Source organism: Tauraco erythrolophus, chromosome 4 (assembly GCF_009769465.1).
Source record: "Tauraco erythrolophus isolate bTauEry1 chromosome 4, bTauEry1.pri, whole genome shotgun sequence".
Lineage (NCBI taxonomy): Eukaryota > Metazoa > Chordata > Aves > Musophagiformes > Musophagidae > Tauraco > Tauraco erythrolophus.
In genome coordinates, this window is record NC_141468.1 from 29,100,752 (window position 1) to 29,119,478 (window position 18,727).

Below are 18,727 nucleotides of genomic sequence, written 5' to 3' on the forward strand. Positions count from 1 at the left end.
ACTCTTAGCTGCTTCCACAATGTCTACGCGTCTTACAGCAATCTACTAAAGAAAAGAGAAATAATCCAGGGAGTGTAATTCATTTTCTGAGTTGACAGCCCTAACTCACAGTGCTGAAGCTTTCTATTGACTGCTCTCATTTTGACCCCGTTCACTTACATTCCCCAGGTGCCCTGCAGCTCAGCTTTGCCTGAACAGAGGTACCTCTGTTGCAGTGAAAGAGCAACTGCTCTGCTGCAAGAGCAGTTAACTGGGTCTAGAGATGGAGCAGGACCCGAAGGTGACCATTCACTGGATGAGTGCTCTAACCACTGGGATACTGTGCAGAAGTTCATGGTCACGTTGTTGACGGTAATACATGGTGTTGCAAGGCTGAGCACCATAATCTTCACATGTCTTCTGGCATTGAGCCAGTGTCTGCATGCAAGCCATCCAGGATTTTGGAGCTGTGGAGAACCTCCTTTCAGCTCCACACTATGCACGCATGAGACTTCCACATGCATACAGCACCTTACCAACTTTTGTTAGTCAAAGTGTTCTTAAAAGTCCCTTTCTGTTTCCCTGACAGAAAATCTGAGCTTATCCTGTTTTGGAGCAGGGTGCCTAGCACCTCCTGTTAAGTCTGTTTTTCACAAGAGAGGCCAGAAGAAAGTAGCCAGGCATGCACGTCACCACCACAGTAGCAGTCACTGTCCTGGAGAAAGGGCCTTGTCAGTCCCTCTAGAGCTTGTATGAGACTGTGGGTGGCAGCACTGAATAGAGATAACAGATTTTGGGGTTTGGTGCTCATCCAGTCCCACACAAACACCTGGGTAGAAGCTACCAAGAATCACTCCCAGTGCTGAAGCACAAGGCCGCCACTCCAAACAGGGAGAATCAAAGCACTAACCCTTTCAGTACGCTTCCAAGTATCAGGTACAATCTGACCCAGCCACAAGCAAACGTTTTCCAGAGGTGGATCTGTCTGTAACATAGGCTTGAGAGCTCTGTAAATTAAGCACTCATTCGGGATAGGTCTTGCTGATGCAATACAGGCACTTGGAGAGAGACATAAGGGACACCATGAGCCTTGTGCATGTACAGAGCGCAGACAAGTGTATGTCTGGTTTTGAACTGATGCTGCAGCAATCAGTACCAATACACGGGCTTGGGATTCTTTGTGCTATGCAATGGTTCAGGGGAACAGTTCGGCATTCCGGTTTTTCACTTCTCTACATACACCGCACAGCACATAGGAGTGCAGGTATGTTTATCCAAACACGTTCATTCATTCATTCAACTGTTACGAACACTTATTATCAGTACAGACTTCAGAGGCACACAGAAGACATCCCATATTGATCTCTCTGAAGTGACACGCTATGAAGACAGGCTGAGAGAGTTGGGGCTGTTCAGCCTGGAGAAGAGAAGGCTCTGGGGTGATCTTATTGCAGCTTTCCAGTACCTAAAGGGGGCCTACAGGAAGCTGTGGAGGGACTTTTTACAAGGGCATGTAGTGACAGGACAAGGGGAAATGGCTTTAAATTGAAAGAGGGGAAATTTAGATTAGATATAAGGAAGAAATTTTTCACTCACAGGGTGGTGAGGTACTGGAACAGGTTGCCCAGAGAAGTTGTAGATGCCCTATCCCTGGAAGTGTTCAAGGCCAGGTTGGATGAGGCTTTGGGCAACCTGGTGTAGTGGAGGGTGTCCCTGTCCATGGCAGGGTGGTTGGAACTAAATGATCTTTGAGGTCCCTTCCAACCCAAACCATTCTATGATTCTATGACACAGTTCCCTGGGGGAGTTTGCCTGCGGCAGTGTTACACCTGCAGGATGGCCAGCCTTGGTAGTCCAAGTCTATCAGAGTAAGGGCACAGTCCTATCTAGTTCACTAGAGCTGACTAAAATGGGTTTCCTCAAAAAATGCCGGCATGCAGAAGTGGTTTGGTAAGGACTGCGTTACAACGCACTGTTGCTAAAATACAGGCATGGCTTCACACACGAGGTCTCCTTTCCTACCAGCTTAACAATCCAACTGATTTGGGAGGCCCTGCAGAGCTGGGTCAGCAAGCAAAATTCAACTGAAACTCTGACATTCCTGAGTTCACCTGCTCTGGTGATGTCTTCATCAGATACCAAGTGACCTGTTGGATCACTCAAAAATATACGGTATTTTGGTGCAGAGAAGTAGAAGAGAGATACTTTGATATTTTAATATTGCCAGCATTCTCGTCTTTTAAAAGTCCATGCATAATAGAATAAAAATTGAATACCGGCATTACCAAATTCACTATAAATTACTGTAGAAAATATAGAACACAAAATGCCAGTCTTTTTTCCAGTTTTCTGTGACCCATTTTGCAGACTAACTTTATTTAATTCATTTCTACAGGATTTGCTCACAAGACGTGGTCTCAAATTTCCTAAAAGCAATGCATGTGACTAGTGACACCAGGGGGAATCTTAACCTAGTTCCATCCTTGCGCTGGAACTCCTGGCCTGGATTCAGGTTGAGTTTTCTGACTGTTTACAGTAAACTATCACACTTTTTAAGATCTTCCTTATTCTAAAGGTAAAGAACACTTCACTTTCCCTGGATTGTCTTTCAGAAAGCAGTTGAACAAGAAGGTGTTTGTGTAATAATATTGTTTCATCTCTTTTATTTACATGATAATACGACACTTGTATTTCTTTTATTTTCTTTTATTTTCCCAATCACACACCTGGCATAGAATTTTAATTCTCTGTAAAGGACTAAACAAACACACAGGACAGCTTAGTGCAGCGTCACCCATCAATCAATATGTCACTTCTCCTCCCTTCCCCTGTCACTAACGAAGACCTCCTTCTCATAGCTCTCAGCTAACTAGGTTAGCTCTTCTACCTCCTTTCTGCTTCAGGTCTGGTAGTTCCAGTTCAATCTTGATATTAATTGAAGAGATAAGCATCATACAAGGCTATCTACAGACAATAAATGTTAATGCAATTGTGCAGGCTGAATACATGAAACTGCTAATCCTTTCATGGATTGCATGTAAATGAGCTTTATTGCATTTCTCAGAAAATGGCTGCAGAGGACTCATATTGTTTCCTTTACTACAGAATAGGAAAGTCTGTAAAGCCTTAAGTCACCATCACAAAAGGGCTTTTTATTGTAAGATGAGGATAGGGCTGGCCAGAAACACACAGATGCCACAATTGTTTTACCTGCACAAACTAACCACTGAAATATCATTATAACAAATGAGGAAGCAATTAAAAAAAATCAAAAAAATCTCACCTCCATAGTGAACTTGACAAATTGGGAAAAGAGCCAAGCTGCAGTGTGGGAATGCACGGTTAGTTTATGAAGGATTAATATTTGTGTGCTTGTTCATAGCCATCTCTTTTTTTTTTTTCTGAGCACATAAAAAAATTGACTGAAAAATGAGAACACTTACTCACGGATGCTTTCAATCATTTTTTCCATTGCATCTTCCCAACAATAGGCTTTCACTGACTGTATATTTTCAATTATTTCTGAGGTGATGACAAGTCTCTCATTGATCTTTCCTGCCCTCTTATTCCTACAAAGTAAAAAGGCAGTAGGTCAATCTTCATCTTTTTCATCCTGTGTAGTTAGTTTGCATCCCATTATATCTTATGAAACACTTTCCCTATATATCTATGCTTAAAATGTTTAACAGAATTATTATGAATAATGTGAAAGGAATTATTATAAATCTAGTAATTGTTTGGCTAAGAAAAAAATACAAGCTCTGAAAAGAATAAATCAAGTCACTAACAAGTAGTTTTACTTCTACCAAGCATTATCACTATTTACTGCACATTAGATCTTTCATTTTGTTAAGTTTAGACAGCTTCTGCTAAATAAGTAAAGGCTTGTCGTGACTTTCTGAACACAGCCAACACTCTTCGGACTCCTCTTTTGTAACAATGTCAGAACTAGAGACTCTTAATCAAGTGGTGTAAACTTTTTAAACCAACGTGCTTCAGGAAAACATATTGAAATATTTTAAAACAGTCTCGTCACCTGTATTTCATCATCATTTGTCCCAGCCAGACTTGGAAAAAGGCCAGGACTATTAGCAAAGCAAGTCCACAAAATGCAGATGCTTCTAACATATCCCAGAGCAGTCCCATCAGCAGTACCACTTGTAAAGGTGCAATCCATACAAAATGAGCCAGAGCAAGACCCTGTGGAAGCCCACAGCAGAAAATAATAATAATACAAGTTACAGATGAGCTCTGAAAACTACATGAAAAGAAAGAAGTCATTAAAGTGACACTTTGAAAAATGTAATGAAGAATGGTACAAATATTTCCAGTAGTAAAACAAGTTTATAAAGCAGGATTTGTGATCCTGAGAACCTATCATTCTGTGTGTTAAATATGATGACAGTGCAGCAATACGTATACATTCCACACCTAAACTTTCATTTCTGTAAGGCAAAGTTCAGCCTGCAATTGTCTCTCTACTATGTATACGCATGAGGACAAAATTCCAGCTTTGTAAAAGCAAACAGAATTTGCCATCGATGCTGGCTTTTTCAGTCACTGCAAGATGAGAAAAACACACAGAAGAATCTTCTCAGACTGATTTAATCTGATACAGGAGACAAATATTGCTTTGGTGAAGAGATGACTGTTGTGTGAACGTGTGAATACAACTAATTCAAAATAGATTGCTGCCTACTTCAGTCATGTTCCTTCACATTGGTAGGATTTTGGACTAAATCCTGTGATCAGGCTGTGTGGGGGTCTGTGCTACGGCAGCTGCACTGCTGCAACGATAGGGCACTTGTCCCAGCTTGTTCAGCACTAGTCGACATTGCTTTATATAGTAATATAATGCTTAAAGTAAAGACACTCTATAGTTCCAGTCATGTGTCTCTGATCTTGCTTCTTTCACAGGAAGCAAATCTCGTACTACCAACGGGCCAATCAAACATACATGCTGAACAGAAGTTCATAGAGTTTCCAGTTCCCAAAGCCATTAACAGGGATTTACCTCTGTGTCCCTAATGAGAACAGAAGTTTTACAGGAAACTCTGGAAGTATTGTCTAAGACGGATGTGTTGGGAATGATTCCTAATAAGGTCTTACATCAACACTTACTCACCTTTAGGTGAGTGGGTATTAGTAGCAACAGGATGCTGAACACCATTGCTTGTTCAACGGCAGGAACAGACTGGATCACATTAGTAAAAAGGTATGGTGGCCAGCAAAAGAGGATTGAAGGATTGAACCAGCAAGTTCTAACCTCTATGAATCCAGCTGCATTACTCAGAGGTTTCCTGACAGGTTCTCACCAGACTGTAGAACAAGTCTGGTTTTACGGCATAGTCAGGTTTTAGGTTTCCTCTACTAAGCGGCATAGGAGATAAAAGGTGTCATAAGTATCAGAACAAGCATCTCCACGACCATGTGCCAACACATTTTCCTAAGGTATCAATACATTTCATATCTGCAAGGAGCACTCAGTGCAGTTAGTCATTTAAGCTCGCTCCTTCCTTCCTTCCTTCCTTCCTTCCTTCCTTCCTTCCTTCCTTCCTTCCTTCCTTCCTTCCTTCCTTAATATTTGTCACTTGAAGTATTGCATTTGTATTTGATGGATCACCAAGTGGATTAAACAACCGATGACATACCTCATCAAATTTGTTCAGATTGTTGGAAAGAAGACTGACCAATTGTCCAGTACTTATTTTATCTAGAACTCTGCTTGACAGTTTTAAGATCTGTAAAAGAAAACAAAACATAGAAAAATGGCTGTGTGACTCATCCTCATAAAACAGAATAAATACAGATAAAAATAAACAACAATGGTACAGTAGTATAAATAACAATTCACTTATCTGCTTCTGCCATAAAGTCTCATTAAACTTATTATGTCACTTGAATTTAATATAGCCATTAAATTGCTTCACAAATATTGATTTATTGACTTAGTCCTTGCTTTCTGTTGAATATTTTATGTGTATAGATATATATGCAAATGCAAGTTTTAATTAAGCATGCATGCTGTGTGCTGCTGTGCATTCTCAAAATCTCCTACTGTGCCTATCTTGACAAATATTTTGAAAGATGTTTTCACAGTGAGCTTTATACTAGAGTAACTAGCATGTTTGTTTTAAATTAGCTGCTTTTGGAATTGGTAAAACCAAATACCATTTTAAATCTTTAGATTGTAACATGCGATGCATCAGTATTTGTTGATTCTTCACGCTATGGAGACTTCACACAGTATCATTCAAACTCAGTCCCTTCTATGTTATATTGTTTAAATCTTCACCTCTAATCCTCTTTTGAAATATTCTTTCGCCACCAGCACGTGTTATTCTTCCTTAGCAATACACGTGCATAACAGGAGCACAGTGGCAGAACGATTAAGGTATCTCACCACATATCCGGCATGTCTGAACTCACACAGAGGCTGATTTCAGTGAAACCAGCTGTAGATGAGTATTTAATTCTTTGGACTTAGGAAATGAAGAGCTGTCAGAAATTGATGTTAGCCACATTATTCTTTTGTGTACTTTGTGTAGCTTGACTAACAAAACTATCAATCTTTCAGCAAACTGGCCTAAAGGTTACATAGGCTACAGACAGAGGTTTGGCTTTGAGTGTAAATGAAACAATTACCTTCTTATAAATCAAGCTAACATAGCTATCCTCATTTGCATTCCTATATGATGAAGACCAAATACAGCAGGGTGTATGAGTAGTGTTCTCACAACGAAGAGAAGGCACAAGCCAATGCCCAGGTAGTAGGCTATGGATCTTTCCATGGAGTTGTCCGGATCATAGGAAGCTATTATTCTTCCCAGCAGAAGAGGCTGCACAGATTTGGTGACTTCCTGCAGATGTAAATGAGAAACATAATTTTGATCAGTAGTTTGTTCTTTTTTTTTTTGAAATGGTTAATATTTTCATTTCAAGTTCTACCAACTGAGATTTACAGCTTTATATCTTAAATGAGGAAGCCAGGTCTGTTTGCTGTGCAACCACAGAAAGTTGCAGTAATTGCACAGGAGAACAGACAACTCACTGCTGTCTTAATCTGTGATGCTCCTGCAACTCCACCAAAGCAAATCTAGTTTTGTAAATTCTGTTTGATCATTTTCTACAGAAGTGACAACTGAAGTTAGCTTCCACATTTACTCTCCAGAGTTGTAACGGATTGGCCCACATCTTATGACTGAATCCAGTTTAGCAGGCTGGATCTCTGTTTTGGCTCCTAGGGAATCGTTCTCACTGCACTTTACTAGACTTACAGGACACAGGAAAACTCAGAGCTCCTGAAATGAACACCACTAGAACAACACAGTCAGGATATAGCTAAAACGAAGTAAATGGGAATAGCAACAGAATAAAAGTATAAACAATTTAGATCATCCTACCCAACAGTTCTAGACATCGTATCCAGGGTTGTAACAAAAGCAGGATGAGAGGGTGTAAATGGTAGGAGAGGCAAGTTTAATAAAAGTCCCAGAGAGAAAACAGTCCCTCCTGCATTTGCAGCCCCAGAACTTCCCATCTCTGGATGAGTAACAGAGTAGAGAAACAGAGTGGGAGAGGAAAAAGAGGCAGTATCATATTGCTAAACTGTGAGGCACCCAAATGATCTGCTATAGCCCTGACATTACCTTAGTCTGCTATTACGTTTGTCCTCAACCTCCTTTTTGGTTGTAATTAAACCCCACTTGCATTATCTCACCTCTGCCTTCCATTTCCTGTCATGCCCCCATCTTTCTCATATTTTCACTCCTATAAGCTCATCCTTTTGCGTCTCTGCCTTTTGCTCCCTTTTTCCTTCTGCAATCCTTCCCCAAGAACTGCAAAAATCATCGGTGTGCTGTGGTCTACCAATTTGCTTCATCTTCTGCATGAGCTTCCAAAGGGTATGAAGTCTGTATGTGCTCCTTTACTTCATTGTTACATTCAGTGTAAAATACTTAGTGCTAAGAACTTTCACGCGTGTCTCTTTATCCTTCTTTCTGTTGTGTCTCAGCAGAAAGCATACGATCCTTCAAAATAGCAAGAAACTTTTCATTTCCTTTTTGTACAGATGTGTTAAATTCTGACAAAAAGTTATTGGTACTGCCTTCCAGCTGAAAACCACACAGACCACCATACAGAGAATCAAAGAGACGTGAACTAGTGAAATTCAGCTGTAATTAATGTTTTACACTGACAAGTAGATTAGGAAAATCCCCTTTGATTTTTTTCCTTCTCTTTTGGGTTCCTTTTGGTTTCTTATACAAGAGCAATCACAAGTACTTCTACAACCTCTGCTGTAACCCTTTTTGAATGTCAGTGTTGGTGGAGCTGATATTGACCATTTACTTTTTTTCACAGAAGAGATGAAATTTTACATCTCAAACAGCATACCTGTGCTACACACTACATTTCTTAAATTAAACACCACTCTGCCCCAACACAAATGCTGTAACCTGGAGACAGCTTTGACAAAGACTTCAGTGTTATAGTAGACAAAGGGAGGAGTGTTTATTAAACACACATGACCCAAGGCAGCTGTGCTTAGACCATATGCATCCCAAAGCGGCAAACCAAAGCTCCCCAAAACTCACAAAATACAGGAGAGTCACCTCTCAAGAACAATGCAGTGCTTCATACTCTCAGAGATTCCAAGATAAGCTTTTATATAGGCTTAAAATAGACAGATTTTTTTTTTTTTGTATTTACGCTTATTCCAGTGAAAATGCCATGCTCTGCTGCTATGTTTGTTGTGACTATAAAGGTATTGCATACATGCCTAGCTCGCTGGAAAAAACGTGATTTACAGACTAAGGGTAGAATAATGGCTGGCAATAAGCCAAGTCATTTGCTATCTCATGGGGTGTAAAAATCCACTGGTTAACAGTGGAGATTTATCAGCCTACTTACCGAAGATATTATTAACTAGTTTACAAACAAATTAAAGCAGAACTACCTGTTATTCACTTCTCCTCTTGTAATCTCGAAATTACCCACTGATATGAACATGAATAAACTGATTAGCATGACTTGCCTAAAAAAAGGAATGAGATTTGTGCACCCAACAGAACATCATCTTTTCAAGAGCCATGTTTTTCCTTCTCCTGTCCTTGCTCTTCCCTCTGCATTCATCATAGGCCACTGAGAAACTCAGAAACATCTGCCTCACAGAAATCTTAATTAAAAGAGTAAAGATCTGAAGAGAAACAATAGTATGACAAAGGATACCGTGCTAATCTTGAGCTGGTATGGTTGTTCTTGCGCAATGAGAACTTTTACGTTACGTGCATCCCCCGTATGCTCAATCACTCTGCCTTTGAAGACAATACTGCACATCTCTGTTTTGGCATATGCCCAAGAAGTGCTTCGGGACTTTCATATCCCTCTCTGTCTCCTCACTCACACCCGTGACCTATATGCGAGAACTTCAGGAAATCCTCATTAGGGCCCTTTGGGATATGATACTAAAACCTTTCTAAGTTAATGATAGAAGCTGCTGTGCCTGAGTGGAAATATATATTTCACAGGGATGAATATAAGAGAAAAATGTAAGCAGAACTGAACTGATCCTCACGGCAATGTACCCATTTTGCTAGCCCGTATCATGCTAAAAAGGAAGATTTTTTCTTTCACCACCATAACACCTGTTCTTTAAATTGCAAGACATCTGATGATGAGGTGAAGTGTGGAAGCTGTTTTGAACAGCAGGGGAGCAGTTCCATTAAGTGCAGTAGCTCAACGTGCCTAACACAACACTGTTCACGAGGGAGAGTCGTAGTGCTCTAGGGGGCCAGAGCACAAGTGTCCACCCTGTAACAACATCATTACCTACAGCGCATGAGGGGAAAGGGAGAGATGGAAAAACGACTAGACCTAATGAGAGCAAAGCTGTGATGCCAGTTGCAACAACAACTACACAAACAGCAGGGATGTCAGCAGAGTCTAAACCACACTCCAAGAAAGGTACCATGAAACAGCTCAGGGACTTGACAAGACAAGAGCTGAAAGGAAAGCGAAGCTCAAAAGAACACGCAATTTGGTTGCACCTATGCCAATACGGCACAACATCCTGTCCCTATTTAAATTAATGGCAAAGCTCCCATTAATTTCCGTGAGCAGGGCCTGAAAAGAACACCAGTAGCTTTAGCAGCAAGTTTTCCTCTTACAGCTTTCAATAAAATGAAGACTAATGACAACGGAATCAAGAATTTAAACTAAGATTTAATCTTTCATTGTTCATTGTAAAAGGTGTAGATTTTGTTTCCTATGTGCTGAATTGCATATGTCTGCGATTTCTTTAAAAAAAAAAACCCAAACAAAATACAAGCAAAGAATGACTCAAAAATCCTGCAGTCCTGTTCTGTCCTCATCTGGTGTAAAGTTGTACTCCATTAAAAAAGTCCACATGGAGAAATCAACCCTGCACAGTCCCAGGCGTCCATGCCCACACACATTTCACTTGCCTTTACTCTGGGAAAGGAAGTGATCCTCAAAACTGCCTGCAAAAGCCCTCAGACACTGCTTAACTTTTAGCAGGAATGTATTACTGCAATAGTTTCAGCTGGCAGACTTGGCAGGAACCCTTATTACAGTGTATGGCGGGCTAAATTGGTACAACTGCTGGGTTTTTTAAAAACACAAATCTGACATGAATAAGGAGTTGCTGGCTTGGTGAGGAAAAAGGTTAAAAAATTAAAGGTAGTAATGAGATGACAGGAGCAAATAAAAGACGGAATTGGGTAGAAGTCCACAAAGAAAGGGTCTTGTCCCAGAGAAGAGTTGCCAAACAAGACGAAAGAGTACACAGAGAAGGGTTATTGTTCAGCTCCTTAGATAGCGACGGGCCCTGTCCTAGATGGTTAGCTGCCCTACCTGAACACAGACAAACAATTAATTGACTCATCAACTTCCATTCTAGCCACATTGCCTCCTGCCAGCCTTGCACAACGCTCAAACAGCCAGAGGGTAGCGCAGGGTCTGATGCAGAAAAGTCCTCCAGACTGAGCACAGACAGCACCGTAACCATGGTGTCCTCTCCCTTATCCTTGTGCAGTGCCTGTGTATGGAGAAGGCAAGCACAGCACGTCTCCTTGAACCAGATCTGCAGCAGTGGCAACTTCAGACTGAGGCAAGTGGCAGTGAGAGGACACCTGAGGCTCTTCACTAGTGACAAGAGTCCAGCAAGTTAGAGAGCCTGGGAGAGAACAAAGTTGGCTTGGGAGCTAATTTCTTGATTCCCTCATTTTTAATCAGAATTTGTGTACACACACGTGTAAGTGGATCTATCCATGAGAAAGAAGCAAAAAGATAAAATGTGAAGAACTCTTTCACTCTAGGTTTTATTTTTAAATCAAGCCCTGGTGCTGAGAAATTTCAGAGTTGATCTTTATGAGCTACTGCTAGGGGACAGTCTAAATGTAACTGTAAAAGATTAAGGCCTATACCGCTTTTTTTTTATTTTGAATCCATGAAGCAGCATGACAGACTGAGGTACATCCTAAAATTTTTATAGACTAAAGAGAATGTGAATGCTACTTTTTGAGAGAAGTAATTTTCATTTTCTTCAGAGAATTTCTTCCTTTTTCTTTAGACCATTTTACTTTGTGACTTTCTGAATCTGTTACTGATACTCATTTCCCTTGGGCATGGTGTTACAGGAGAAAGAGGCAGCCAGTTCTTTCATAATCCTTAGGGGAAAATCCAATCTGATGTGAAAGTGTAGTCTGTTATAAATTATCCAAATCAAATCAACAGTAATCTAAACCAGAATATTTGCATTGTTAGCAGTCCAAATTAATATACTCGGGAATATTTTACAGGACTTTCATCCCAGGACCCTAAATAAATTTACCTGCAAGATCAGCCTGTCTTTCACACAGCCATGTAAACAGGAGGGATGCCATGGAAGTTGATTGGGGTGGAACCATTCCAACATAAAACTAGCAGAAGTCAGGCTCCAAATTCAATGCTTAACGTGAAAAACACTCTTTGACCTGAAACACTGTCTGATGCATCAAACTTTTGACCCTTAAAAAGTTTCCTTTTAATGCTGAAAAGCCTGCATGTAGTTAAGGACTTGTGTTCTAGTTTTCAGGATATTCTTGTTTAAGTGTTTTATACAATATTATAAAAACTTGAGGGTAGAGGTGTTGGTGTGGTTTCACTTAGCATACATCTGGCGTGGCTGCCGTAGAGCAGATTATGATCTTTCTTCATCTACCTACTAGAAGATCTACCTAGCTTGAAATTTCCCTTCTACAGAGAAGTTACCAAGTTCACGGGTGTGATGACAACTCTCCACACTACTCTCCTCTTTCTGCCTGGGAGAGGGGTCGTGCTAATGAGCATGAAGGTTTGCATTTCTATAACTCCATTGTTCTCTGAGAATAGTTCCTTGGGATACTCGATAGAAATCCAGAAGAAAAGAGAAGTTTGGTTTTACAGCAAGCAACATGAACTTCAGAGACATTTGTGGGCTATTTTCCGTAAATTCTCCTTACACTCCTCTTCTGCCCAATCCATGATCTTGAAAGTATAGCTAATCTAGATCACATTCAACACTAATGCCAGTGGAACAAGTTCCTTTCTGTATCAACCTTCTGAAAAAAAAATCTGGTCTGGAGATCCATCTCACATCTGAAAAAATCTGACCGAGTACATCTGACCACTTTGGGACATTTGGGCTATTATAGCCACAGTGTCTGATACCACAGCATTTTGAACCGAGAAGCATGGAGTTTAACATCTCACTTGTACTACTAAATTGCAGAAACTTGAAAATAACATGGATGTTTAATGTGCATAATGGTTAACAGTAATTTTCAGATTTTCAGCCTGGGTATCCAACACATCTAGTGAGACACTATTATTAATGAACTATTTTCCCCAGTGATAGGATTGTCAAACAAATGGCATTTGGTAATTCAGGGTAATCCTAACATGATGGAAAGGTAATAAGCATAATCAGTTCAGAGTTTCACATCAAGGTCCTGATCATACACTTTGGACCACTAACAGCACCAAGATTCAAGCATATTTCACAAAGTTATTTATGCAGAATTGCTACCACTAATGAAGGAAACCTGTTTATTGCATATGTAAACCTGAATAAACCATTTAACTCTGAAGCTGATTGACAGCCACTTTCACAAAATTCATCAAATCATGTGAAACTGCATTTTGGTTTAATGCCATATGGTTTAATGTAAGGGTAGAAAATTCTTTAGAAACTTCTTAAAAACCATAACATGAAAAAATAATTACTTTAGTTCAGCAGTGATACAAAAATTAAGGTGCTCTACCTGTACTTGGAGAAGCATATGCCAGCATCTAGCATTACGTACATTTCAAAATTAATATCTATGTTTCAAAAATATTAACACATTATCAGAAAATACTTTTTTAATTAAGGTCCCTGCATATCTCTCTGTATTTATCATCTTTATAAGCAATACACAGAGCAAAATGTGTAGTTATTCACAGGATTCTGTATTAATTTAGCAATCCCTAAGACTTGGATCTATTTATGGAACACTAAAAGATTACTGAAGAGAAGAAGGAATCTTACCCCTAAATATAACATTATTCCATACCACATAAATTTCCAGAAAAAGCATCGTCGAAGAGCATTAATAAGTTTGGGTTTTTTCTTTGAGGTTGCCAGCTCTCTGTCCCACTCTCTGAAAAGGAACCGAGAAACAAGAGCATTAAGTTGCGTGAGCAAATACATGGCTCTATGGCTCTGACATACTTCAATTCACTCAAGTATATCCAGGGAGATTTAGCTAAGGTGACTAATGAAAGAACGCTTTGCAGAGACCCCAAAGATCTGGCCTTCATTGACTTGATAGATCAATAAAAGTTCAAACCTAGTTCAGCCACATAAATGGCAGTTTTAAACACTCAGCCATACATCACCCCGCAGGGAATTAATTCATGAAAAGGTCACATTGTATATTTTAAAGAAACCTGCTGTACTTAAGACCAAAGCACAAATAATAGGCAAATAAACGTTTTGGAGCTCTTCCAGTCTGCAAAAAAAAAAAAGAAAACAGCAACAAAGCATCAAAAATGTGACTTTTCTACAGCACAGCATTATTTTTAACCTGTGTTGCCGGGACAATAATTTTCTATTCGATAATAAGTTGCTGATCAGAAGCAATGCTATATACAGAAAGCATATGTTCAGTCAAAATTCAACTCACAGGTTAAAGCACTCCTAAGAATATCCTCAGCTAACTCTTTTTTCCATTTTTCAACAGAATATTAAATAACCAGAATATTCCATTTATAAGCTATCAAAATGCATTAAGCATACAATGTTCTCAATACTTTCCACCAGTTTTGAACACATATGTCACACTGCAATTAAGTTTAATCAGATTGGCACAACAATGCAGATGTGAGCTTCTCTAGCACACCAGGGAAAGCTACACCAGAGGCTGGGGGAGAGGGACCAGATTTAGGCACTTGTATCCGTAAAAGTTACTCCCAAGTGTAGCACAGTTTTGAATTAGGACCCACTGAAACAGGGTAGAGAAGAGAGGAAGCCTAAATGAGGAAAGTCAGAGTACAATTCCTACAGAAGCAATTAGTCTTTCAATAGTGATATCAAAGGAAATTAAGAATGTTATTTAGTTGAAAAAAAAAACCAAGGTTTTACAAGGATATTTTGGGAAGAAAGAACAGCAGAATAGGGAACTAGCATTTAAACTGACTCTAGCTTTGCCAGCCAATGGACAGATGTCACAGGTACCTGTATACAGCAATTTAGAGCAGGTGATACATCTGCACCAGGGATCCCAGTCAGCTCCAAAGGACAGCTGTGTGCCAAACGAGGACATACCTGAGCCAGGCAATGCTACTTAAACATTTTATCCAACAGCTTGCACCCAATGCTACTTAAACATTTTATCCAACAGCTTTTTAATTAAAATTGCAGTGTGATTTCTGAAACAAAGCTATATCATGAATCTTTCATACCTTTCTAGTTTTTCAGAAAGATTATCAGCAGAATCTGCAGAAGGGATTTGATAAATATCTGACAGCTCCAACCGTCGTCTGTAACCCTTTTTCAAAATTGGTATTGTCCATCTAAGCAAAAACAAATAAAAATTATAAAATCATCAGTTTCTGAGGTTAATTGTGGAGTTGCATTGTCTCACCCTGAATGTTTTGTCCACAGCACCCAAATATGTGTATGTATGTGCAGACACACACACACACACAAGATGATACAATATAGTGCAGCTCCGCACTACATTTACAAAACTATATTGACAAACACAATATTAAAATAATAATTGCAAAACTGTTGCATTTTATCAGTTTTGGGGTGAGATCATGTCCCAAACTTCCTATTCGATCAGTAGCAGATAAACAAACAGGGGACTGAGACCTTTTTATTGTATTTCCAAATATCTGCTATGTCCATATAAATGAATAATAAATCAGAACTATAGTAAATTGGATGTATAAGTTTCATTTCTATAAGGCAAAAAATCTTAATATAGCTTGAATGTTCCTTTGACAGCTTACATTGCAGTATGCACTTAACAACCCAAGAGATCTTTCTCAGGACTCCTCATAAGATCTTCGTTGCGTCCATCATATGTAAACATTTTGCACTTCTTTTTTCAAACGTCATGTTTAAAAATTTAATACTAATTTAAAGGGTATGCTGAATTAAACCAAAGCAGGAAAAAACTCTAGAATGGCTACTCTGTAGAGAAAATCTTTACAAGTCATTACCAATTTTATCAAACAATCGGGATCCTGAAAGGCCTGTGAATTCCCAAGTGCCAACTCGTACAAAATTTTGCAGCAGGTTCTGTTCAGAAATCTCTTTGAAAGCACAGGGCGAAAACAAAACTTAAACAAACAACCAAAGAACTAATGGTATATTTTGAAACTATGTGAGTTTCTGCTTTACTCCCATTGTTAAAAATATTTTCTTAAAAAAATGAAATGCCTGCAAGAGAAGCAGCTTGCGGTTGATTGCTGTCATGCTTCCATATGTAAACACAATTTGTAAAAAAAAAATCCCACATGACTTATGATCATAAGATAAAAGTTATGATCAGCAAAACCAGTAAAATCTCAATCATTTTTTGTTTTAAATTGTCTTTATAGACTATAGTTAACAAAATTGCAAAAGAAATGCAATAAAGTTTCCCATGGTCAGCTTACTGGGGACGCTTACCCATGTGCCTGTAAGAACAAGTATCATACACACAAAGCAATCCACATTCTCAATTGCAGCCTCTGATGGTGCAGAGGCTGATACAAAGGTAAAAGAACATCATTAGACACTATATGAGTGCAAAAAGGCCTTAACATTACAGTCAAAGCCTATTTGTGTGCAACTGTGTGCACACACATGCACACTCTAACATTTACTTTAATGAAGTTATGAATCATATGAGACACTAGTCTATGATCATAGAATCATCACACAATCATAGAATGGTTTGGGTCGGAAAGGACCTCAAAAATCATCTAGTTCCAACCCCAATGCCATGGACAGGGACACCCTTCACTACACCAGGTTGCTCAAAGCCTCATCCAACTTGGCCTTGAACACTTCCAGGGATGGGGCATCCACAACTTCTCTGGGCAACCTGCTCCAGTGCCTCACCACCCTCAATGTAAAAAATATCTTCCTTATATCTAATCTAAATCTCCCCTCTTTCAGTTTAAAGCCATTGCCCCTTGTCTTCTCACCACATGCCCTTGTAAAAAGTCCCTCTCCAGCTTTCTTGTAGGCCCCCTTCAGGTACTGTAAGACTGCTAGAAGATCACCCCGGAGACTTTTCTTCTCCAGCCTGAACAGCCCAACTCTCTCAGCCTGTCTTCATAGGAGAGGTGCTCCAGCCATAGGAGAGGTGCTCATCCCCATAATTCAGTAAAGCACAAAGATATTTCCCAAGTGAACAGTTGTGTCACACTCATTGCAAAGAGAACGTGTTCTAGGAAATGAGAAGATTATCTTTCATTTCTGCAATCGTATTATAGTTTCAGATGAATTGTATGGGCTTTAGCTCGATCTTTGACACCGCTGTAGCTGAGAATTAACACACTATTCGTGGTATGTTACAGCCAGGCAGCTAGGAGACTTCACTTTGGAGAGTCGTTGGTAAAACATCCATAAACTTTACTACTGCTGGAAACAGGGGTCAATGTTTTCAGGGATGTAGCAAGATGGATTAGAAGATAACTTTTGAGTTTAAAATGATACTGTTACGTGAAAGTCTTCCATGGCCACTGAAAATGATAAATCAGGTACTGATTTGTATTTTGCCAGCTCCTGATGGCAGAAAGGATCAGTTGCTATTGGCTTTGTGCACATCTTGTGGAGAAATGGCTACAGGAACACAAACTCTCATGGACCAGCTTCACCAAAAAGTTCTCTACATGTGGATATTTTGGCAATGATAGACTGAATACAAGTTATGGGACACTAAAACACTACTGCAGCCAACACGAGTAAGTAACTACTTCCTAAGCATTTAATTTCCAATACTGTAACTAAGTAATAACCTTGATGATCCCCTTAATAATGCTTTGAGACTGCTATAAGCAATTCCCAACTTGTCTTGGCAAAACAGAAATGCTTCACAGTTTCAGACTTTGTATGTTTTGGGAAAACATTTTTCCTTGCACTGTTTCCCTCTACAGGTTTGATTTTCTTTATGTTTCTGATTAGCACCTACGTTGGCATTTTGCCACTGCCTGAAGTAACGAAACGTGACTGCATTTAGAAAGTGAGCAGAGTGGTGTTCTATCATTTGGGGAAGGCAGCATGCTTAGTAGATCTACTGTGTCCTAGAAGTGTCTCTTGTTCTACTTGGCACTTAACCAAGTGCACTTATCAGTGCCACCTAAATTACGTAGTCCCTAAACCACCCTGCTCTCCCAAGTCAGCAAGTTTGATAGAGACTTCGTGCAGTCCTTGTCCTCATCTCTCTGCTCATCAGGGTAGCTGCAACTGTGGTATATGAACTCCTCCAGCCAGCTAAAGGAGCGGTTATGACACCTTCCCCTGGGGACCTCCTAATCTGCAGCCAGGTTCGTACCGCAGGCTGCTGGCAGGGCTTGCTCAGAGGTGTTCACCTTCCAGCTGCCCTGGCATTGCTCGGAAGTCCCACCCTAACAAGATCTGGCAATTTGTGAGCTGCGCCAAGTGGCTACAGGTTGGAGTGGTAATCGTGGGAGGAGTTGGTCTGTCACATGCTGTTTGTCTCAGATTTTCAACAGTTGCTTGGGTTGTGCTGTCATGAACTGTGAGAGACAGTATATATTTTATTAAAAGGAATATACCAGACTTGGAATACATAAATATCCCCTAAAATCAACCTTTTGCAAGATTCCAGTAGCATCTAGTTTACCATTATGCTCTTTTTGCAAAGTTTTGAAAGCACAATGGGTATAAATTTATTTTAACTAGCAATATAATCTGTAAATATCAATATTTATCACCAGTTAATGCAGCTCAGTCAGATTTTGTCAATGAATATGGCTCTGCTATTTTTTGGCTTAATAGAAACAATTTGCCAGCATTAATCCTGAGTTTTTTCTTGTTATGGTTGCTGAGAAAGAGAAATTTCTTTCGAAAGGAAGAGAGCAACAAGGAAGGGAAACAGATTGGCTTTACAGCATTATGTTAGCAAATGCCACCGGATTACTGGCTGGCATTTAATGAACTCTTTCACAGAGAAACCTGTAGTGCTGTCAGAGTTTTGCCACCAAC

The 18,727-nt window shown here is 39.7% G+C and overlaps 1 protein-coding gene across 1 annotated transcript in view; it reads right to left on the reverse strand.

Moving 5' to 3' along the window:
* The window catches only part of CFTR (CF transmembrane conductance regulator), a 118,927-nt gene that overhangs the window by 62,180 nt on the left and 38,020 nt on the right, over positions 1–18,727 (reverse strand). Inside the window, 7 exon segments of the mRNA XM_086609914.1 lie at positions 3,423–3,548; positions 4,016–4,179; positions 5,631–5,720; positions 6,625–6,644; positions 6,647–6,839; positions 13,547–13,658; positions 14,962–15,072. Of these exon segments, the coding sequence (XP_086466040.1) occupies positions 3,423–3,548; positions 4,016–4,179; positions 5,631–5,720; positions 6,625–6,644; positions 6,647–6,839; positions 13,547–13,658; positions 14,962–15,072 (816 nt within the window).